The following is a 22,950-nucleotide window of genomic DNA, read 5'->3' as shown; positions in this document are numbered from 1 at the left end:
CGCGCTTCCGCTTCCGGGTCAAAGCCCGGCGCACGTGGGCCCGGCCCGGCCCGAAGGACCGCCTCGAAGGACCGCCTCGAAGGACCGCCGCGAAGGACCGCCGCGAAGGACCGCCTCGGCGCCCGCCCGGGACGACGAGGACGACGGGGACGGACGGGCCCGAGGTGAGGCGGGCGGAGGCCGGGCGCCGCGGCCCGCAAACACCACCTCCCTTCGGACCTCTTCCATTCCACCTTCCGCAGAAGCTTCCCCTCCTCCCCCCGCCGGAGGCCTCCGTCCACATGGAGGCCACGGCCGCCCCTCCATTCCACCGGATTTATTCATTCATTTAATCAGTCGGTCGTATTTATTGAGCGCCCACCGTGTGCACAGCACTGTTCGAAGCGTTTGCAAAGTCCAGTTCGGCAGCCAGAGAGAGACGGTCCTGGCCCACAACGGGCTCACAGTCTAGAAGGGGGGGGGGAGCAGGCATCATTAATTTATTCATTCAGTCGTATTTATTGAGCGCTTACTGTGTGCACAGCACTGTTCGAAGCGTTTGCAAAGTCCAGTTCGGCAGCCAGAGAGAGACAGTCCTGGCCCACAACGGGCTCACAGTCTAGAAGGGGGGGGGGGGAGCAGGCATCATTAATTTATTCATTCAGTCGTATTTATTGAGCGCTTACTGTGTGCACAGCGCTGTTCGAAGCGTTTGCAAAGTCCCAATTCGGCAGCAGAGAGAGACAGTCCTGGCCCACAACGGGCTCACAGTCTAGAATAATAATAATGTTGGTATTTGTTAAGCGCTTACTATGTGCAGAGCACTGTTCTAAGCGCTGGGGTAAACACAGGGGAATCAGGTGGGGCTCACAGTCTTCATCCCCATTTTACAGATGAGGGAACTGAGGCACGGAGACGTTAAGTGACTTGCCCACAGTCACACAGCTGACAAGTGGAAGAGCTGGGATTCGAACTCATGAGCCCTGACTCCAAAGCCCATGCTCTTTCCACTGCGCCACGCTGCTTCTCTGGGGGGGGGGGGGGGGGCGAAGCAGACATCATTAATTTATTCATTCAATCGTATTTATTGAGTGCTTACTGTGTGCACAGCACTGGACTAAGCCTGTGGAAAGTACAGCTTGGCAGCAGAGAGAGACAATCTCTGCCCCATTATGATCTTACAATATAGAAGGGGGAGACAGACATCAAAACAAGTAGACATCAACAGCTTCAATATCAATAAATACAATTATAGATATCTACGTACATCATTAATATAAATACATAGAATTATAAATGTGTTCATATATACACAAGTGGGGGGGGCAGGGAGAGGGAGGTAGAGCAGAGGGAGCAAGTCGGGGCGATGGGGAGGGGAAGCAAAGGAAAGGGGGAGTTTATTCAGAGGCCGATACTGCTCCCCTTCCCCCCTCCCCCCCTCCTCCCCGTCCCTCACACTCCCGATCCGCCACGCTTCCTTTTCCCCCTCCCTGACTTTTTGGGCACCTGCACAGCTCTCCACATTCCTCCCCTCAAGGAGGGCACGCTGTGGGCCCAACTAACACCTGTGACACCTTCCAAATGACCCAGCTCGTCGTGGGCAGGGATTGTGTCTGTTTATTGCTTATACTGTCCTCTCCCAAGCGCTTAGTACACAGTAAACGCTCGGTAAATGCGGTAGACCTACTGCCCTTTACATGTCCTCGTTCCCGAGCCTTTATCGGGGTGACAACTCTGGTTCCCAAAGCTGGAGATCCTGCGCCGCCCTCCCATCACACCCTCGATGATAATGCCGATCTGCCCACAGGCTCCTCTGCACCGTACAGAACGATCCGGTTCTTAACTATCATCGAGTTTATGTGCTGCGAACCCCGCACCGCAACTTGGCCTTTCCGCGGCAGGACACTCCTTGTCTGAGGTATGGGGCGTTTATCGTGTGGATGTTGCCCAGCGTTTAGTACAGTGCTTGTCACAGAGTAAGCCCTTAACAAATACTATAATTATTATTATTCACCTTCTCCAAGAGGCCTTCCCAGACTAAGCCCCCTTAGCCTCAACTCCCCCTCCCTTTCATGCCACCTCGACTCGCTCCCTTTGCTCTCCCCGCCCCCTTCCCCCACACGGCACTTAATATTTGTTTATATCTATAATTCTGCTTATTTATTTTGATGCCAGTTTACTTGTTTTGATGCCTGTCTCTCCGCCTTTAGACTGTAAGCCCATTGTGGTCAGGGATTGTCTCTCTCTACTGCTGTATTATACTTTCCAAGTGCTTAGTATAGTGCTCTGTCCACAGTAACTGCTCGATAAATACGATTGAATGAATGAATTTTTTTTTTTGGCCCAGGCGGAATGCCTGAGCAAAAGCCAGAACTCAGAAATTCTTAATTCTCGTACCACCCTTCATCTCGCTTTCCTCATGAGATGTTTCTTTAGGCTCCTGGTTCTTAGTCTGATCTCCGTTGTAATTTTTTTTGGTCTGTGAGATGTTGAGCCCTAAGTGAACGGGGACTATGTCCAACCCAAATACCTCGTATCTACCCCAGCGCCTAGAAAAGTGCTCGGTACTAATATGCGCTTAACAAATGCCATAATAATTGTTATTATCATTCTGACTCTGCACAGTGTAGCACTCAATAAATACCATTGATTGATAATGGATTTTTATTTTTTAGTATCCTTCTTGGACAAAGCATAATCGCAGGCAGGAAATGCGACATAAATTTCTTCCCTAAGCTTTTTGCCAAGAGAAAAAGAGTTAACCTGAAAACCGATATTGGATTTCTGTCTTTACAAGCAATGACAGCCATGACATGCAGGCAAAATGTTATTTATGTAAAATGCTCAGCAGTAATGAGCTGTCTTGTCTGTTCTTTTAGAATGGGTGAGTTTAAGGTTCATCGGGTGCGATTCTTTAACTATGTCCCCAAGGCAATTCGCTGTATAACTTACAACAGACAGGCAGATAAGCTGGCCGTTTCTCGGACCAACGGGGCAGTGGAGGTCTACAACTTGTCGGCAAACTACTATCAAGAAAAGGTAAGTGAAATCTGAGCCTTATTTTCTGCTGGGTGGTTCTGAAACTCAAAGAAAAACAGTGATGATTCTGAACTGTAAATTCTGTGAAGCTCAGGGAACTCGTCGTTTCCTGGGCTAATTAGGGAACCCTTCCCAAGGCTAGTGTGGCTTCTAGAAGACTGGGGACAGTTACTTTTATAAATTCTGGTAGGTTCTCACAGGCTCCTGCAGAAGGAGCTGGGCTAATTGAATTTAGAGCTGGGAAATAATCAGACTTTTCAGGCACCGTCACATCTGGATGTATTTGTGGTATTCCTGTATTTAGATGTGAAAAGAGCTCAGGCAGGAAGGGGAGATTTGAAATACTTTTTTCTGAGCCGAATCAATTGCTGCTCAGTATTGATGGACCGGCCAGACTTTCCAGCGGAGGTCGAAGTAGAAGACGTCCTAAAAACCTTTGGGGAAAAGATGTTTCTCTCAGCAGGTGAAGAAAAACCCAAGAGTTACATGCAACAGGTGTTGATTGAGCAAGCAATTTTATTTATCAAGCACTTGCTGTGTGCCAAGCACTGTATTAAGAGCTTTAGAGAGTAAAGTATGACACTACGACAGGCACATTCCCTGCCCACGACGAGCTTTACAGTCTCGAGGGATGGGGCGAGAATTGGGGGCGACTCACCGAGTTACTGCGTCGCTGTAGGTTTTCCCAGGGAACGAAGGCCAATCTACAGAAGCATTGTGTTGGGCCGGACCACGCCTCTTCAGTGCTGGACTCAGTGGAGACATTAGCGAATATGACTTGGAGAAGCTGAACATCAAGTATTCTCTGAATGGCTATGGGGGTCCGATCTGGAGCATGGCTTCCAATCCCAGCGGGACTCATCTTGTGGTTGGTATCTTTGGAGTGTCTCTGTTGCTGTCGTTCATTTAAACAGTTGTATTTTTTTAAGAATTATGTGACCGAGGCCCAGTGAAGAATTGGAGCTCTCCTTTGGCTGAGGACGATCCTCCTTTTCAAATGGGTGGGCTCCTGCTAGGGCAGTCCCAAGCACTTTTCCTAAATTGTGCTTTTGCAGTGCTCCCAAGGAAGAGAACGGGTGGTAGAAATTAAGCCTGTATTAGACTGTAAGCCCGTCAATGGGCAGGGATTGTCTCTATCTGTTGCCAAATTGTACATTCCAAGCGCTTAGTACAGTGCTCTGCACATAGTAAGCGCTCAGTAAATACTAATGAATTAGGTTTTGAGTGTCCGGAATTGCAGCATGGCGTAATGAATAGAGCAAGGGCCTGGGAGTTAGAAGGTCATGGTTCCAATCCTGAAGCTACCACTGGTCTGCTGTGTGACATTATTATCATTATGATTATTTTTATTATTAAAATTACCTGCTTCCTCAGTCACCAGGGATTGCTTGACTTCTCTCATTTTTACCTACCTATAACGATCAACCAGTTGTATGGAGCACTTACTATATACAGAGCACTGTACTAAGTGCTTGGGAGAGTCCAACAAAGCAGAGTGGGTAGACAGGGTCTATTCTGTTGTACACTTTGTGATACCTAACAAAATGGTGGGCCCAGGGACACAACCCCCAAAAGGGATGCTGGGACCATTGAGCATTAGCTTGGTTAAAAAGAACATAAGAAAGGGTCGGATGTTGCCCCAACTTTTTTCCTCTAGTAACACATTATGGACCCCTTGCTCATTAACTTGTTCACCCCCCCCTTTTGAACCTACTGATATTTTTGACCCATGCCTTCCTCTGATAATGAATTCCATGTGTAAACCACACACTGTGAGAAAGTATTTTTTCTTGTTTTTGAACCTCTCCAACAAGTTTCTGTGGGTGCCCCTCATCCATGTATAATGGGATTTCGTGGAAAAAGAATTCCTTGTTTGTTCTGTCTACACCACCACATTTTTTTTCCTTGAGTCATTTTCCTTCTCAGCTTACATGCATACATACAAACATAGGCTGTGTACAACTTTGGGTGTGAAATAATGGGATTTTATCCACCCAAAATCAGATTAAAACTCTCATTATCTACATTGATGTTCTTGTCCCCCAGAATAATTTCTTTGGCTGCCATGGCTCCGAACTTCAAAAACAACCATGCTTAGAATATATACGCACACAAACAAATTCAAGTTAAATTGAGCTGCATCTAGTTCTCGGCTGCAGTGTTATCCTCCTATCAAATAGATTTTTGGCTATTTAAGTTTTTTAGGAAGGCCTCTGGAATTCTAGGGAAACCATGTTGTCAGTAAGTCAAATGAATTAGGAAAAGGTTTCAGTGACAAAGATCTAGGAAATTAGTGTTTAAAGTTGGTGAGTGAAAATCGATAGGAGTATAAGGAACATTCTGAGACAGTTTATAAAGAAATTTGTCTGAATAAAATATCTTTTCTATTCCTCACTTATTTCTCTTTGACAGATTGGCTGTGAGGATGGATCATTAAAATTATTCTGGGTCTCACCAGATAGAATCCAGTTTAAGCGAAACCTGGGTCATCAGAAAGGTACAGAACATTTTGGGGGCAGGGGGTGGAAGTTCGACGTCTCTAACAGTGAACCAGAGAATGCCCCTGGCCAAGGAGAGAAGGGGATTTCTCTTAAAGTGCAAATCCACAAAGGATCAGCACAATCAGTAGCATCAGCTCTTGCCACTGCTGAGCTCTCTAAGGAAGGGAGAATTCTAGGGAACGCAGCAAGAGGTCAAACTTTGGGGAGGTAGCCACAGCAGAAGCATGTTTTTTGGTCACATCTGCTCTCGCAACGCTCCGTTCCCTCAACACTGTCTTCTGCAAGTATGGTGTGTCCTTAAGGGCCTTTAAGAGGTGCAGTTTCCAAAAAAAAAGTTCAAAACTCTTGCAGAAGGGCACAGACAGAGTTCTTTTGAGTGTAAGACGTTTGAGAGAAACTGCCCCTTTCTGGTCATATTCTTAATGGAGAAGAATCTGGAGAAGCAGCGTGGCTTAGTGGAAAGAGGCCAGGCTTGGGAGTCAGAGGTTGTGGGTTCTAATCCCGCCTCTGCCATTTGTCAGCTGTGTGACTTTGGGCAAGTCACTTTGCTTCTCTGTGCCTCAGTTGCCTCATCTGTAAAATGGGGATTAAGACTGTGAGCCCCACGTGGGACAACCTGATTACCTTGTATCTACCCTAGCGCTTAGAACAGCGCTTGGCACAAATACCGTTATTATGACTTTTATATATCATTTCCAGCCAGTGGCCCTTCCCTCTGGTTTCTAGATCACGTCCACCCAAACTAGAAGATAAAAATGGAAAGATACATTCAAAACGAAAAGCTGCAAATGACCATAAAAGTGGACAAGATATGCTTATTTGAGATCTGCCTATAAGTGCTTATTCAGAGTGCATTTCATTGTGTCTTGCCTTAGGTATGAATTCCTTGCAAACGGAAAGGACAAAGGACGTTATGTGGGTGGGTGTGCTGTTCTGTACTTAGCACTTACTTCGTACTCAATAAATCCTAAAACCACATAGGTGTCTGGTCAGTTCTCCGTTACCTGACCCTGGAGCCGAAGACCTAGACTGGCTCCTGTGCAGGATTGAAGCACAAAAAGCTTCAAGTTGCCCTCGGAGCACAATGGGGACACATAGACCATGGCAAGCAGGAGAGAATCCAGGTGGCCTTTGGTGCCTGGTGGGGTGGAGAATATCCGGAGATTCTGTTCAGGATTTGTGGCAGGGTCAGGATGAGAGGAGATTGAGGAAAAGACCGTTGGGATAAATAATTCCTTTAAATCATCTGCTGCTGTTTATTGTCTTGAGAATGATTTTCTTTTCCTTTTTGTAACTTTCTAGGTCGTGTCCTGTCCGTCTGCTGGCACCCACTGGGTTCCCTCATCGCAGCCGGCTCCATCAACTTAATTCGCATCCTTGATAGCAAATCAGGTGAGTATTTTTTGCCTATCAACTGTAATTTGGCTCCTTTGGATTAACTTTTAGCTTCTAGGTGCAGATCTTGCTGAGAACTTTTATCGGCTTTACAATTTAGGCCTCGCAAAGAACTTTTAGAATCCACCCTCCCCAGATCCTTCTCAGACATATTCTGGGCTGTTTTCATGATGGTCCACGATGAACTCTGTTGAGGGAGGGCCCTTCACTCCTCCCAAGATTTACTGGGGCACAGTGGCTGACACTTTTCAGTTTCATTTTGCATCAGCGTGACCCAGAATTAGTTTTTCATAGGTTTTTTTTTTTAATGGAATTGGTTAAGGCCTTACTATGTGCCAGACACTATATTAAGTGCTGCGGTAGATACAAGCTAATCAGTTTGGACACAGTCCACTTTCCACATGAGGCTCATACTCTCCACATTTTACAAACGAGGTAACCGAGGCACAGAGGTTCATTCAGTCGTATTTATTGAGCACTTACTGTGTGCAGGGCACTGTACTAAGCGCTTGAGCACTGTGCTAAGAAGTTGTGACTTGCCCAGAGTCACACGGCAGACAAGTGGCAGAGCCAGGATTAGATCCCAGGTCCTTCTGACTCCCAGGCCCTTGCTCTAGCCATTAGGCGACGTGGCCTTTAATGGGTGCAGAGAAGCCTCATGAGGGTAAGGTGTCAGTGCTTCCGTCAATCAAGGATATTTATTGAGTGCTAACTCTATGCAGGGCACAGAGTTGGTAGACCGACTCTCTGCCCATCAAGGCTGTAGTCTAGAGGGAAGCTTACCGTCCATGGAGTCATTTTATCATTTCACCTTCCATGCTTTGTGCTCTCCCCACTCCCTCCGTGCCTTCCACAATTCATCATTTTGGCCTGCTTGTTTTTCAGGCAACACCACTCAGAGGATAATGGTTGACAGGAGGCTGAAAAACTCTCATAAATGTGGTTGTGTCGTGTGGGGTGTGGCATTTCTATCTGATGGCACAGTTGTGAGCATCGACTCTTCTGGAAAGATGCAGTTGTGGAACTCAGCGTCAGGAACCCTTATACAGACGAATGTCCTCTCTGACTCCGACATCCTAGCCATCTCTGTGTCTGAGGTAAGTCATACCTGTTTACTTGTTTTGTTGTGTATATATCTATAACTCTGTTTATGTTGATGCCTGTGTACTTGTTTTGATGTCTGTCTCCTCCCTTCTAGACTGTAAACCCGGTGTGGGCAGGGATTGTCTCTCTTTATTGCTGAATTGTACTTGCCAAGCGCTTAGTACAGTGCTCTGCACACAGTAAGGGCTCCATAAATAACGATTGAATTAATGAGTGAATGAATGAAGAGTGTCTGCTTCATTGGCAAAACCTTGTAATCATCCTTCAGGTTTTAATAAGACCTAGAAAACTGAGTGAAAAAATAATTTTCCCTGAGCACCTTTATCGGTGTGCTAGCCACCTGTAACTTCCTACCCCTAATTGATCCAGAATATGAATTTTCAGTCCTTTAAAGAAACTAGACATATGAACTCAAGGTTTCACTTGAAGTGTCGTCTCCTCTACTAGCTCCTTCCTCATCCAGGCCCTCCAAACTGTCTGCATCTTCCATTCCCTCTACTTACCCCCGCCCCCCCGCCCGCCCACTCGGTTCCAGAAATATTTCCCAGATCAATCTTTTCACTTATCATGCCTGCTTAGTTTCCAGTCCACCCTCCTGGCTGAAAACTCCAAAAACCCCCCCCACACCAAACCTGTTTGCATTGGGTTTTTGGGGGGGGGGGGTGTTCTGGGGGCTTTTTTAAATGGTATTTGTTAAAACATTTACTATGCGTGAGCCGGGCTCTGTACTAAGTGCTGTCCCTCAAAGGGCTCACAGTCTTAATCCCCATTTTCCAGATGACGTAACTGAGGCACAGAGAAATTAAATGATTTACCCAGATTCACAGAGGAGACACATGATAGAGCCAGGATTAGATCCCAAGCCCGTGCTCTTTCCACTAGGCCACACTGCTTCTCATTGTCTTGAATGAAACTCTTCATTAGCCTGGGCAAAATGTAAGCATCCTTTAGGTCTCCTCTGTCCAAGGTTTTAAGTTCAGAAAGTGGACATCTGTTCTAAATCTGATAAATATCTGGTATGTCATTTCAGTGATCCTTTGTTATAGTTTAGTCTTCTGAGATACCATATTTATTCACATCATTTTTGTGACCCCAGAATGGAGGAAGGGCTATCAAGTGGGGAATTAAGTCTACAATAAGGGAAACAGGAGGAAAAAAAGGAAAGAGAAGGTAAAAGATCACTTACTCGTATTATCCTCTCCCAGAGCTTCAAATAATAAGCCCTCAGAGAATCATGGTCTTACCGTCCCTCCCATCTCTCTTCCTACTCCGGTGCACTTTTCAAAAAACTTTTCACAGCTTGAAGCCTGACCCTGGCTTTCATCCTACCCTTGCATGGGCTACTACCACTGCTTTAAATATATATTTCCTCCTCAAAAATGGAAGGGGGAAGGAACTTTCCCATTTCCCCGAGTTTATTTTAATGTGCATCTCCCCCTCCAGACCGTAAGTACCTTCTGGACGGGGAGTGTGTCTACCAACTCTTTTGTGTTGTACTTTCCCAAGTGCTTAATACAGTGCCCTGTACACGGTAAGCGCTCAAGTACTACTGACTGAGTGGTTGGTTGAATCTGAACATTGAAGGAAATGACGGGAGTAAAGTCTGTATTCGGTGTATTTAGGTGTGGGGTGTCTGTTGTTTGATCGGTCTGTAGGGGGCACTACAGCTCTCCTAGGAAAGACATATTTATTTAAAAAGTTTGTAAAGTCTGAGGCTGCATCTACCAGGGGAAAATAATAGTAATAATATTAATTGTGTTTTTGTTAAAATGCTTACTGTGAACCAAGCACTAGGGTAGATTCAAGATCATCAGGCCCCACCTGGGGCTCGCAGCCTAAGTAGGAGGGAGAATAGATTTGAATCCCCACTCTGCAGAAGAGGGAACTGAGGCCCACGTAAGTTAAGTGACTTGACCAAGGTCACACAGGCAAGTGGCCGAGCTGCGGTTAGAACCCGGGTCCTCTGACTCCCAAGCCCCTGCTCTTTCCACTAGGCCGCGGTGAATCCAATACGGGTTTCAAAAACAAAAAATTCCAGACTTCAGTTATTTCTGAACAAAAATGAATCCAGATCTTTTATTCACTTTACCAAAAGTGTTTAGAAAACTCTAAAAGTAATATTTGGAGTCTAACTGAAACCTTTGGTTGGCTTCAGTCAGGCAATCTTATTTATTGAGTGCTTACTGTGTGCAGAGCACTGGAATGAGCACTTGGGAGAGAACAACACAGCAGTTTAACAGTCACTTTCATTGCCCACAACAACTTCAGCCCACAGAGTCCTGAATTTTTGATTGAGTGATTGCAAGTCCGCACATCATTCTTTCTACAAAAGTCTTGGATTGGCAACAAGGGGAAAATTTGTCCTGAGTCCAGTCCAACTTTCACATCAATCAATCAATCAGTCAATAAATCTCTTATCCTATGTAGCCCTGGCTTGTGAAAAATATTGCCCTAGCTAATAATAATAATGTTGGTATTTGTTAAGCGCTTACTATGTGCCGAGCACTGTTCTAAGCGCTGGGGTAGACATAGGGGAATCAGGTTGTCCCACGTGGGGCTCACAGTCTTAATCCCCATTTTACAGATGAGGGAACTGAGGCACAGAGAAGTTAAGTGACTTGCCCACAGTCACACAGCCGACAAGTGGCAGAGCTGGGATTCGATCTCATGAGCCCTGACTCCAAAGCCCATGCTCTTTCCACTGAGCCACGATGTGTTAGTCTCTTGGTTTGTTCATTGCTCAACTGGGACCCTGTTTCACCTTACCTAGACATTGGTTATTTTTTTCTAGAAAGAAGATAGTATCGTGGTGGGTAACGCAGAGGGAACTGTGTTCCATTTTCAACTGATCTCTGTGAGATCTGGGAGCTCTGAGTGCCAGTGGATAAGAACAAAAGCATTTCAACATCATACTCATGACGTGCGCTCCGTGGCCCACAGTCAGACGGCATTGATCTCTGGAGGTAAGTATAGCTCGATGTCAGGGAGTGCTGTTTCTCCCTCCAGCCATCATTATATCCCAGACCCTACCGGCTTCATCCGAGACTTTGATCTACCCCTGGACTGTCCCTTGTTTTTCAGGCATGGACACTCACTTAGTGATCCGTCCACTCATGGAAAGAGTACAAGCTAAAAACTATGATTGCGCCCTCCGAAAAATCACCTTCCCACATGTAAGTCTATTTTTCTTTTCTGAAGGTGGCTATTCATTGCGGGACCTTTGCCTTATTTCCTTATTTTATATGTTTTGAATTTAATCCCTTGCAGCCACTTCTTCCTTTTCTGGTCTGTCTGGGGAGGTGTCTTGTACGGGCAGTTTTGAATGGTAATTGGAAGATTGAGCATAAACCATATAGTGCTTCCTGGTTCTGAAGGTACTGAGTCAATGATATAGAAAGTCAGTTTTTTTATAATAATAATAGTAATAATAATTTGTGGTATTTCATACTTACTGTGTGCCAGGCACTGGGGTGGTTACAAGTAAATCGTGTTGGACACAGTCCCTGTCCCATGTGGGGCTTGTAGTCTCAATCCCCACTTGGAGATGAGGTAACTGAGGCACAGAGAAGTGAAGTGACTTGCCCCAGGTTGCCCAGGAGAACAAGAGACAGAGCCAGGATTAGAACCCATGACCTTCTGAGTCCTGGAACCATGCTCTATCCATTATGCCACGCTGCTTTTGATGATGAACTCCTGAGCAGTAGATGAATTACTTTGGCAAGTGGTCTTAATGAAAACCTTAGAAAAACAGATTTCTTTTTCTAGTGTAGTTCTAGTGATTCGCAGAAAATGTAATTCATGTCTCCTATGCTTATTATCATATGTGTTTTTCCTGCCCCCACCCCCTTCCCCCCACGCACAGCTATTAAAATGGTTCTTCGGAAAAATTTCATGGCTCAGGATTCCAATTGGTCCCTTTCTGTCCTATGCTCTAATCTAGATTGTTGTTATTTTATTCATTGGGTGCTGCTTTTGTGATAGGTGTAGTACTAAACACTTGTGGAAGATATATAATGTAGTTAAGACTCAACTCCTGCCCTAAAAAGGACTTGTTGTCTAAGTCGGGGAGGAAGGACACGTGGAAAATAGGAATTACCCATAAACTACAATAAAAGACAAACAATAAAAGGATAGACAATTTAAGAATGGCAATATTAAATATGTAGCTGATGGTATTTGAAGGTTACAGATCTCAGGCTTCTCACTACTCCAGGCAGTAGTCCTTGGTTACAAAAGACAGCAGACTTCCAAGGATTTTAACATTTGGGCAGGCAGGCTTGGCTTCTTTGGTATCAAACAGGAGGTGGGAGAGGCTGTCTTGGTGATTAGGTGCCCCTCCCATCCTAACCTCCAGGCCAAGAGGCCCCTGGAGCTCATGATGTTGAAGAAGTTGGCTGTGTGGGTCTTAGCTTCTGCCCTCCCTTTGCTCCTGCACTGTCAGGCAGGGGAGGGGTAGGCTGCCCTAGCCAGTGGGATAGTTTTCTTGTGCTAGATGAATGTTATTTGTTTGGGGGTTCTCCGGATGGAAAGGAGAAGTTGAATTAATTGAAAAATGAAAATTCAAAGCGTAGAGGACAACAAAAACTGTATGGAATTTTTTTTGGTGGCCTTTATTTCATTGAGAGTGGGAATTTTCCATCTACTTAGGGCAAAATGGCAGTTGCCCTGGGCTCTGTTAGTATAGGGTGGTGGGGAGGGGGTGCCTTGTCTGGCAACCTCCTGTGCTCTGTTCCCTCTTTTCCTCTGGGAGCTGCCATAGAAGTGGAGAAGTGAGAATGGGTGTCTCTGAGCATGTGATATAGTCCACAGATTTGGGTTAAGGTCTGTGGGAATGAATCCTCCATGAACTCGCAGCAGTCTCAGGGAGTCTCAGCTTCAACTACCATCTCTCTGCGTTGTTTTCCAAATCTATTATCTCCAGCCCTGATGTTTCTCCTTCTCTGCAGTGTCATATTTCCTCCTGCCTTCAGGACATCTCTACTTGGATGTCCCGCCAACATTTCAAATTTAACATGTCCAAAACAGACCTTGTCATGTTCCCACTTAATCTCTGTCCTCTCCCTGACTTTTCCATCCAGCAGCACCTTCCTCCCTTCTCACAATCCCGGAACCCTGGCATTATCCTCACCTCATCTGTCTCATTCAACCCACATTCTCACTCTGTCATCCAAAGCCGTGTTAAAAGCGCATTTCCTCCAGGAGGTCTTCCCCAACTCTGCCTTCATTTCCTCTCCTCCCACTCCTTTGTGCACCGCCTTTATTCTTGGATTTGCACCATTTATTCATGCCATACCCTCAGCTCCACATAATGTGTAACTTATTTATTTACATTTATGCCTGTCCCCCAACTAGACGATAAACTGGTTGTGGGCAAGGAATGTGTCTGCCAACTCTGTTATATTGTACTCTCCCAAGTATTTAGTACAGTACTGTGCACACCATGAGCCCTCAATAATAAATACAGTTGATTGATTGAGTACTGTGCTTTCAGCTGCCATGGCTGCTGCAACTTTGAGATGCCCCTAGCATTGTTCAGAGAAGGCCAAAAGGCTCGGCAAAGGGCTGGATAATTTCCCTGGATGCCCTTTCCCAATCCTCTGGCGTGGCCGTGGCTGCGGAGGTTTCTCCCTCACCTCTCCTTCTGCCCCTGGGGCCAGGGCTGAGGGTGGGTTAGGGGCTAGGACCTGAACACTGCCTTGAGAGACCATAAAAGACTCAGGTGTCAGGGAGAGGGAGAAACCGACTCCCCTCAGATGCAGAAATCACCTGGTATGTCACTGCCTATAACTCTGGCTGTTCTTTGGTTGCAGCAAAGTCTCATCTCATGTGCCAGAAAGATGAAGCTTCTCCTCTTCCAGTTTCCTCAGTGGTTGGAGCTTTGGCAACTGGGAGCCACGGATGCAGTTGGTAAGCTGGGTGGAAATCTTCCAAAGGACATACTACACCTTTAGAAACTGTGGAGGTTTTTAAAGAGTCAAGAATCAGGAATGAAAGAGACACATTAAAATGGAATTTTCCAAACCTGAAGCAATAGACCATCCCACAGAATCCTCCTTCTTCCATCTAGTCTTTGTTGAAATTCACAGCACTCCACAGTTGCTTGGAATCTGTTTCACTTATTGGCAACCTCAATCATCTTTTCCACGATTGAAGTTGCAATTGCCTTTTAGGTATGTTAGTGAATTCCAGGTGTGTGGGTGGTGAAGAAATTTGGTTCACTTCTTGCACTAACTTAAATCAGGTCTTGCTGCTGCAAAATAAAACACACACTTTAGTTACCTGAAAATCTCCTGGTGCCTGAAAGCAGGGCTCTGTCACATTTAATATTTACAGATTAACCAGAACTGCCACAACCTTTTTAGACTCCCCAAGCCCCATTGATTCATAAAGAAACTTAACTCGGTAGTGCTCTGTATTGATGCACTTTTTGGAGAGGGGTTTGACCTTCCATGTTCGGAACTGATCTGGCGAGACAAGAGTGCCAACAGATAATTGAAGGTTAAATGGGCATTTGAAAAGAGATGGGGTCCTGGCCCCCTCGTATTTTTAGTGCCCACAGGACCAAGGCTTTGTTGCCCTGCCCTCCTGTCGGTCTTCAAGCAGGCCATATGGAAAGTGTGGGGCCTACTTGGTGCAATCAGAACCATCCTCCAATAACTGATGACAACAAAATAGAAGGCTCAGAGCCTCTTCCGGGAACTTCTTGAAACTTTGTTTGGAAGATGATCAAGTGATTGAGGTTCTAAGCTCAGTGGGTACAGCAAAAGTCACAGTCAGACAAATTTTCACCCGCCAGGCCAAGTTCTCCTATTGCCACCAGTCTGGTGACATCTCTCCGGTGGACTAATCATTGAACGTTAATAATTTGCCAGATTTCTTGCTGGGCTGGGCCTCACTTAGGCAGGGATTCCACCTATCTCTGAGTTGGGGGTTTTTTTCTGGGAAATGAACTGTTACCCTTGATGGCAGTAACTTCATCATAAGTTTCTTATTTCAGGCAAGCATGGAGACATTCTTCCAGTTTCCAAGAATCCAGAGCATTTGCTACAGCTCAAGAAAAAGGTAAGAAGGCCTTGTTTCTCTGGCCCTGAAGTCTAGAGTGGGTTTTTTTTACTTCCTGGGCCAGAAGTTTGGGAAATCATTTAATTCTTCACTTCACACCATGAATTGCAGTAATTGCCTGAAATTCCTTGATACGGCTTGGCCTATCCTTAAATTTCCAAAGTGGGTTACGTAGAGGCAAGGTGTAGGGAATGTGTTTTTCAGGCAGATGTCCCTGAAAATAACAAAAATCACTTGCCCGCCACCCAAAATGTATTTGCCATTTGACCCATTCCTCAAAACATTACTCCTGATTAGAAGTTGAGGTCAATAGCATTAGGCCAGGTGGTGGAATTGGAGATAATTCTGAGAAATGGGAAAAGGTACTTCATTATCATCGTCATCATCAAACAGCATTTATCAAGTTCCTTCTGGGTGGATAACACCACTAGGCCCTTGGGGAGCATACGTGTAAAAGATGCAATCCTTCCTGTCTTTGAGGAATTTAGATTTTAAAAGAGTGGCCCAAATTGCCAAACGTTGAATAGGGGAAAGAACAAGAGAGTGGCTGCAAGCTAAAAAGTACACAAGTGAGCAATTAAATAATAAATGGGTAAACATATATTGCATGACCAGGAAGGAGGAGGATTAGTTAGGGATTGCCCCTTGAAGATAACTTTTTAAGAGGGTTATGCTCCCCAAGACAAAATTTCCTCTCTCCTTTCAGAGGCGAGGAGCTCTTTCCATTCCCCAACTTGATCAGCTCTCTGATGATCTATGACTATGGCAGTTTGGGGAAGCTTTGGATAAGAAAGAGACTCACCGTAATCTGTTCTCACATTAACATTTAATGCAATTCCTACATTTTCAGGGTCCTGAGAATATTTGCTGTAGCTGCCTCTCACCCTGTGGGAGCTGGATAGCATATTCCACTGCCTCAAGGCTGCATCTCCATTTGCTAAAGTATGGTGAAAATAACAGTGTTCACCTCAAAAGGGTAAGTGGAAGCCAGGGATTTTGGGCTCGGTGAGGGGGAAATCTTAGTCTCATTTTATTTTCCCCCTGGGGCTCTTCCCAGCAGCTGTGGGATAGCAAGGTAGAGCCATGTGGGGATGACTCTGAGGTGTCCTCTGCTTTCCCTCCATTGAGCGCTTTTGCTTCTGCCCAAGTGATTTCCACATGAGTGGATTTGGGAATTGCTTAAGAGATGTGAGAGGGAGGCTTTTAAGAATGAAGGGGATTAACCTGCTCCTGCAGTAGTATCATGGGAAATGGCAGTTGTTGGGGGAAGAAGTATTGGAAAGGTCTAGTACCATGTTCTTTCAGAGTGTGGGATGGTTTGCTTGGGGCTAGTGGTGAGTCCTTCCAGAGTAATTGTTCAGAAGTGGAAAACGTACTAGGTATGGTAATTGATGTCTGATGCTTGCTTTTTGGCTATCTCTAGGTTTCCAAAGTGCCGAAATTCCATCACTCTGTCCACCGGATCCTCTTCTCTGCAGATTCCACAAAGCTGTTTGTGGCATTGAATGAAGGATCTTTACATGTGCTCCAGTTGTCTGAAGGAAGCATCAAACACCTGCATACCTTTCATCCAAAATCAGGTGGAGATTTTTTTTTCCTTCCCCAAATATGAATATCCTAGGATATTTGTTTCAAGATGTCCAGTTTCCTGATCTCATCATTCCAGCTGCGTGAACTTCTTCATTCAGACCAGTACTCAACCAGGTTCAATTTGGAGGAGATGATTTCTGGCAGTTAAAATGTTTTAAGAGCAACTAAAACGTTTCCCTTATCTACACTTTTCTTAGTGGGTATTGAACCCCTTATTGGAGGCCGGAGTCAAGTTTTCAACCTACCCTTTCTTCATGGGCCTGCTAAAGGGGGTCCATTTTTCCCCCTGTTCTTTACTGTCAATTTACAGCAGTTGAGAGGACAAATATTAAGCTCTGCTAAAGCTCTAGAGATTCGTATACATTGCCCTTTCTTGTAAGGCATTTCTTTGCCACCGTCTTTCAGTTTCAGCCTGGGAAGTTGATTCTCTGAATTCTCAGAAAACAACTCTCCTTAACAACTGTTCACATGACTTCAATACAATAGTCTTTTAAATAGCATCTCAGCAGGGTTTGCTGGTCTATTTTGACATCCCCTGCACACTGTACCGTTGAAGGAGAATAGTGTAGATCAACAAAATAAGCACCCTCTCACTTGTCTCGCCTCTATAAGAAGACAGTTTATTTTTTTCTCAATGCTTTCTCTGAATATATTCCTCCTCACTATTCTCGTCTTTTACCCAGACCCTGATATTCCTTTCCTAGATGTTGCTTCTTCTTCCACCTGAAGGCTACGATTCCCAACCCTCTCCATCACCCAAATAAATCGTATTTAGTTACTGAGGAGTTGAAAAGAATCTTCCCTATGATTGACTGCCTTTTGAGCTATTTTACTATTCGGTTAGGCTTCTGTAAGAGTTGGGCAGGGGAAATAAAAGGAGGTGAAATTAAAACCTGTCAACTGTACTATTTGCCACAGGCTCTAGTACAAGTTCTGGTAGGAGGTAGAAACAGTTGGCTCAAGTGATTCTTTTGGATTGCACATTTTAGTGGTCCGTTATAACTCCCGATACCTGTATAAGCAGATTATTACTCAGACCCGAGTAAGTGGTACTTCCTGTCCTCTTACACTCCCCAAGAAGGTGGTGATGTTATCATTTTGGGGGTGCTAGTTCATATGCAGAACTGCTGCCTTGAAAACAAATTTAGGGGATGCTCTGGGAAGACTTTGAAGAAGTTGGGATGGTGAAGGATGGGGATTCATAGTAGCACTTGCCGCTGATCTAACTGGGGACCTCAGGGGAAATGAGAGAGTTGGAAATATTTATGGCCAAAGGTTGCCCTGTCCTTCCTTATAGGAACCTTGGGAGCTATTTCCCTTCTGGCTGCGAGTGCCGATGGGGAGTGGCTGGCTGCAGCCAGTGCCAGTGCTGAAATCAATATCTACAGCCTGAAACATTTCAAGGTGAGCGAGAGTTGACCACAGCTGCAAGCTGGAATTTGGGGAATAGTAACAGAACCCTGGAATGGCAATAATTTCCTGGGTTAAGTGCCTTTCTTTCACCTTTCCCAGACTCATTAGAGAGCTCCATATATCCGACTGACAGTTTTGTTCTTTTTTATCAGCATCACTGCACATTACCTGCGTACAACTTTCCTGCAACAGCTATGGCTATCCATCCTGAGACTAACAATCTTGTTGTCACTCACTCTGACCAACAGGTGAGATGCTTTCTGGGGTTTCCGTTTCTTAGTCTGTGTACTTGGTAAACTTGGAAGTTGGTGTGGGGAAGCTTTCCTAGAGAGATGGGCCGAGGTCGGCAAATAAGCTACCCATGATCTCTTCTAGAAGAGAGATATCTGCCGTGAATCAGCAAAGATGCTATTGTAGTTATTGTGGCGTGACTAACTTGTTATTTAAGACAGAATGGTTGGTGAAGCCTGAATTTTCCCCCACGAGAGTAATTTCATGAAAGATTGTGGTGGATGGGTAGACTACAATGAGAATATCCTTGCTTGAACCAGACTTCCCCTGGGAATGAAGCATCTCCCTCTTTGGCCAACCTTCTCACCCAATTCTACCCTAATAATTATGATATTGGTTAAGTGCTTACTCTCTGCCACCTGTTGGGTTAGGTGCAAGATCATCGGATTGGACATGGTCCCTTTCCCATATGGGGTTCACAGTCTGTAGGAGGGAGAACATGTATTTAATCCCCATTTTACAGATGAGGAAACTGAGAAACGGAGAAGTTGATTGACTTGCGCAAGGTTACCCAGCAAGCGAGTAATGGAGCCAAGATTAGAACCCGTATCTGTCCCCTGATTCCCAAGCCTGTGTTCTTTCCAGGCCACTGAGTATACTCGTTAATAAAAGTTGTGTGGGGTTGGGAAAATGGAGATGAGTATCTAATTGGAGAGGCCTGGCTGCCATGACTCGACCCTCTTATTTGTTTTGTACTGGCAATGGCGCTCTCTGTGGTTTGGAAAAGAAGGCCTATGTCTGCGGATGGCTAAAACCTTCCCTCTCCTGGTACTGTGCTCTTCCTTAGGTGTTTGAATTCAGTATCCCCCAGAAACAGTACACAGAGTGGAGCCGAAAGATACAGAAGCACGGATTTCATCGACTCTGGCTAGAAAGAGACACACCCATCATTCATATCGCTTTTCGCCCCGAGAAGCCTATGCACATCCTTCTCCATGACACCTTTATGTTCTGCTTAATAGACAAGTCACTGGTGAGTTCCTTACTTTTCTGTCGAGTGTCCTAAAGAAGCTCCAGTAAGTAAAGGTTGACAAGCAAAAAAAAAAAGCAGGGAGGGGGTGGAAGAAAAATGGAGTATAGATGGTACAAGTTGGATACAGAGTCCAAGAAGGACGGATTTAGTGTTTCCCTGTTTCCTGTCCTGATTGTTGTTTATCGGCCTTGTCTTGAGATAAGTATGTTGGAATTAGGTCTGTCCTCAGATGGCAGGCTTTTGAGGAAAACTGCCAGGGGAGAAACCTGCCCCAGTAGAGCACTGAAGTGGGGTTGGCATTACTTTCTTTCAAATGGAGGCACACTGCCGAGGTTTGGATTGTGTCTAAGGTTGAAGGTAACAGGGCCCGATCTGCAAAAATTGAGAAGCTTCCCCAAGATAGACTGGCGGTATTCAACTAGGGGAAAAAGATTGTATTTTTCATCCCTGGCTAGATAAAGGATTCTTCTTGGTTTCCCATCTTAAATCATGGCTTGTTGCTAAGTGGTCCCTCTGTTTCATTCAAGAGCTTTGTGCCTTTGCAGGATAGAGATACTTTGTTCTCATCCCTGTGAGCACGGTGGGCTCATTGACTGTAATGTGCTTTGAGCTCATTGTATAGAATACAGTGAAGCTGCATATAATGATAATAATAATGGCATTTGTTAAGTGCTATGTGCCAAGCACCTTTGTAAGCGCTGGGGAGGATATAAGGTGATCAGGTTGTCCCTCGTGGGGCCCACAGTCTTAATCCCCGTTTTACAGATGAGGTAACAGGCACAGAGAAGTTAAGTGACTTGCCCACAGTCACCCAGGAGGAGATATGTAAGATAGGAAGCAAAAGGCCGGAAAGGGGGATATTTATTTTAACTTGCCCAAGAAGTCTATGTAATAGGATTGATAGAAATTATCTTCTGGGAGAGAACAGACAGTCTTTTTAAGGGATGAATGTCTCAGAAAAGAACCACTCCCCCTCTCATCCCCACGCCTGCCCCCTCTCCCTCCGGCTTCCTTGGATGACACCCTGATTATCCTGAGAGTCAATTCTAAGTTCATCACTTATGCAAAGTAGATGCAGGTATTCCCCCAAGAATTTGAAGGGTGGAATTTCATTCACTTGGCAGGAAGACATCTTACAGGATATAAGTGACTCATTGCCTGGGTATGGGTACGGGTATGGGTATGGAGTGGGGTGGTGAGGAAGGCTGAGTCAGTGGGATACTGCATGGGGGAAAACCCGAGTAGCTAGGCCGTTTGCATCTTGGGCAAGAGAGACATGAATTTCAAAAGCCTGGTGGTCTGGGTTCCCAGTGGATGCCAATTTGTGCCTTTCTGCTGAGGGGTTCACTCAAGAGGACTGGCCTCTGGGCCTCAGCTGAGTCCTTTGATCCTGCTGATTTCGAAGAAGTTCCTTTACCTCAAATCTGCATCCATTGGAATGTGCCTGGAGAGTAAGAGGTACTGTAACCCCAATGAGAAATAGCATAAATAAGAAACGGGACCCAGGAAATTTAGCATAGCATTTCCAGAGAAAAGGGCTTAGTGCAAGAAAGGGAACATGGTTACTAACTCTGTTATACTGTACGGTCCCAAGCCCGTAGTACAGTGTACTGCACATAGTGAGTGCTCAATAAGTATAATCGACTGATCCTGAGAAGTGGCATTTCGAAGCCCCCCACAAAATTGAGGTTTTATTTATCCTGTTTGCTTGTTTGTCTTTAGCCTTTGCCGGATGATAAAAGCCTTCTGTTTAATCAAGCTTCCTTAAAGCAGTTGCCTGAAAACAGCAGAAAGCACTTTGCCCATGCTTTTAAGATCTCCAAGAAGTATCAGGTAAGGCTATTTTTAGTACCATCTCCTGGAAGGATTCCGTGGGCTTCAAACATTTATCAGGCAGTGTCTCTAATGCAGCTATCGTTCATCATGCTGCCAGGGAAATTGACCTACTAGCAAAGTGGCCATTTCCTGGAATGAGGAAGTGACAGAGCTGAATGGGTGGGACAGGATCCTGGAAACAACCCACTTCCCTCCCTTGAGATGATAGAGCAAAACTGGACCTGTCCAAGGAACAATCGCATCATACTGGGCTGAAATGTAATGCGGTGTGTGAGCAAACCACTTAGCCCCAGCTACAAGCCACCTGCAAATAAACAAGGCCTCAGTATTGATTTATGACAAGACCATGCAGTGTGTATTCCCACAGGACAAAAGTGTGAAGAACTGATACTGAGGGACTCCATTTCCCCATCTCTACCACTGATCCGCTTGGCCTCTCGGGGTTACGGTTTTCTTTGCTGAGAATGAGTGTTTTCGTAGATGCCTCCCCAGAACAGTGCAAGCCTTGTCTGATATTTGTAGTTCACTTTGGTGGTCTTTGAGGAAAAGTTCTTAGGAAATACAAGTGACAAACAGGGGCCTCGTTTATTGCTGGTTAGACCGTGAAGTTGTTTTTAGAAGATTCGGAAGTTCCTCGTCGGCTTCATGGCACATTAGCAATCCATATCAATAAATAAATTCTATTGCCATGAAAACTCCACTCGAACTTGTCTTCCTGGGAAATTGGCCTCTCTCTCGGATCAGTCCTGGAGAAATGCTTCAATGTAACCTCCCTGGTGCTCCTGAGTAGCCCCTGGCATTTCAGTATGAGTCTGTTGAATTATAAGGCTGGAGCATTTTCCCCCATTACCTTTCCTCCTCCCCCCTGCCTCTCCCCCCTTCTTTTTAGGCACGATTCCTGGGTTACTAGTGACATTCCTAACTAGGAAACTTTGACAATCCCATCAACTATCTTTTCTGACCTGCAGCCTCTCCTCTTCTTGGACGTGTTGGATGAAGACACCCTCGTAGCTGTGGAGCGGCCTCTGGAAGACATCATTGCCCAATTGCCACCACCCATCAAACGGAAGAAATTCGGAACCTAAGCACGAAGCTGGGTTTTCCCTCCCCCAGGCTGTCTGTGTTATTCCTTTCCTAGAAATCATGCGGAAAATAAAACAAAGTTATTCTTTAGAACTCTACCATCAAGAGAGTCATTTGCCCTGTTTTTAACTCCTGCCTATTCTCCCCAAAGGGGCTCAGGCCAGAGGAAGGAGCAGTGAATTTCCTCAGTGCTGCACCAGTGAATGCAGTTCCTCACCAGGTATGGGTGGGAGTGATGGAGAGCTAGCATCCTGCAATCACTTTTTTTTCCCTATGATATTTGTTAAGCGCTTACTATATTCCAGGCACCATACTAAGCTCTGGGGTAGGTACAAGCAAATCAGTGTGGACACAGTCCACATCCCACATGGGGCTCACGGTCTTAATCCCTAGTTTATGGATGAGGAGGTAACGGAGGCACAGAGAAGCGAAGTGACTCGTCCAAGTGAAGCAACTTGCCCAAGGTCACACAGCAGACATGTGGAGCCGGGATTAGAACCCAGGTCCTCCTGACTCCCCGGCCCGTACTCCATCCACTAGGCCAGACTGCTTCTCCCTGGATCCCTTTGGCCCTCGTCTCCAAAAAGAGCTCACATATCCTCTGCCCTTTCTAATAGAAGCTTCGGACGGCCAGAGGCTCTGCCTTAATACGTGTTATCATTATGGGTTTTGGCTAGAACTGGA

The 22,950-nt window shown here is 45.5% G+C and overlaps 1 protein-coding gene across 2 annotated transcripts; it reads left to right on the top strand.

Moving 5' to 3' along the window:
• Positions 1–55: 55 nt before the first annotated feature.
• UTP4 (UTP4 small subunit processome component) lies at positions 56–22,371 on the top strand. 2 transcript variants are annotated; one of them, XM_029074878.2, is made up of 18 exons: positions 56–164; positions 1,787–1,897; positions 2,859–3,018; positions 3,698–3,886; positions 5,431–5,515; positions 6,822–6,911; positions 7,800–8,011; positions 10,810–10,981; positions 11,100–11,191; positions 13,829–13,925; positions 15,016–15,080; positions 15,931–16,056; positions 16,504–16,660; positions 17,968–18,074; positions 18,236–18,331; positions 19,162–19,347; positions 21,070–21,180; positions 22,152–22,371. In XM_029074878.2, exons 3-18 carry the CDS (start codon positions 2,860–2,862, stop codon positions 22,266–22,268), a joined length of 2,061 nt encoding a protein of 686 aa, XP_028930711.1. In that variant the 5' UTR covers positions 56–164; positions 1,787–1,897; position 2,859; the 3' UTR covers positions 22,269–22,371. The 2 variants fall into 2 exon arrangements, with proteins under 2 accessions (XP_028930711.1, XP_028930712.1); XM_029074879.2 differs by lacking the exon at positions 1,787–1,897.
• Positions 22,372–22,950: the final 579 nt, after the last annotated feature.

Source organism: Ornithorhynchus anatinus, chromosome 11 (genome assembly GCF_004115215.2).
Source record: "Ornithorhynchus anatinus isolate Pmale09 chromosome 11, mOrnAna1.pri.v4, whole genome shotgun sequence".
NCBI classification, from domain to species: Eukaryota; Metazoa; Chordata; class Mammalia; order Monotremata; family Ornithorhynchidae; genus Ornithorhynchus; species Ornithorhynchus anatinus.
The sequence above is the reverse complement of the archived record's forward strand: the minus strand, read 5'-3'. Positions and strand labels throughout refer to the sequence as shown.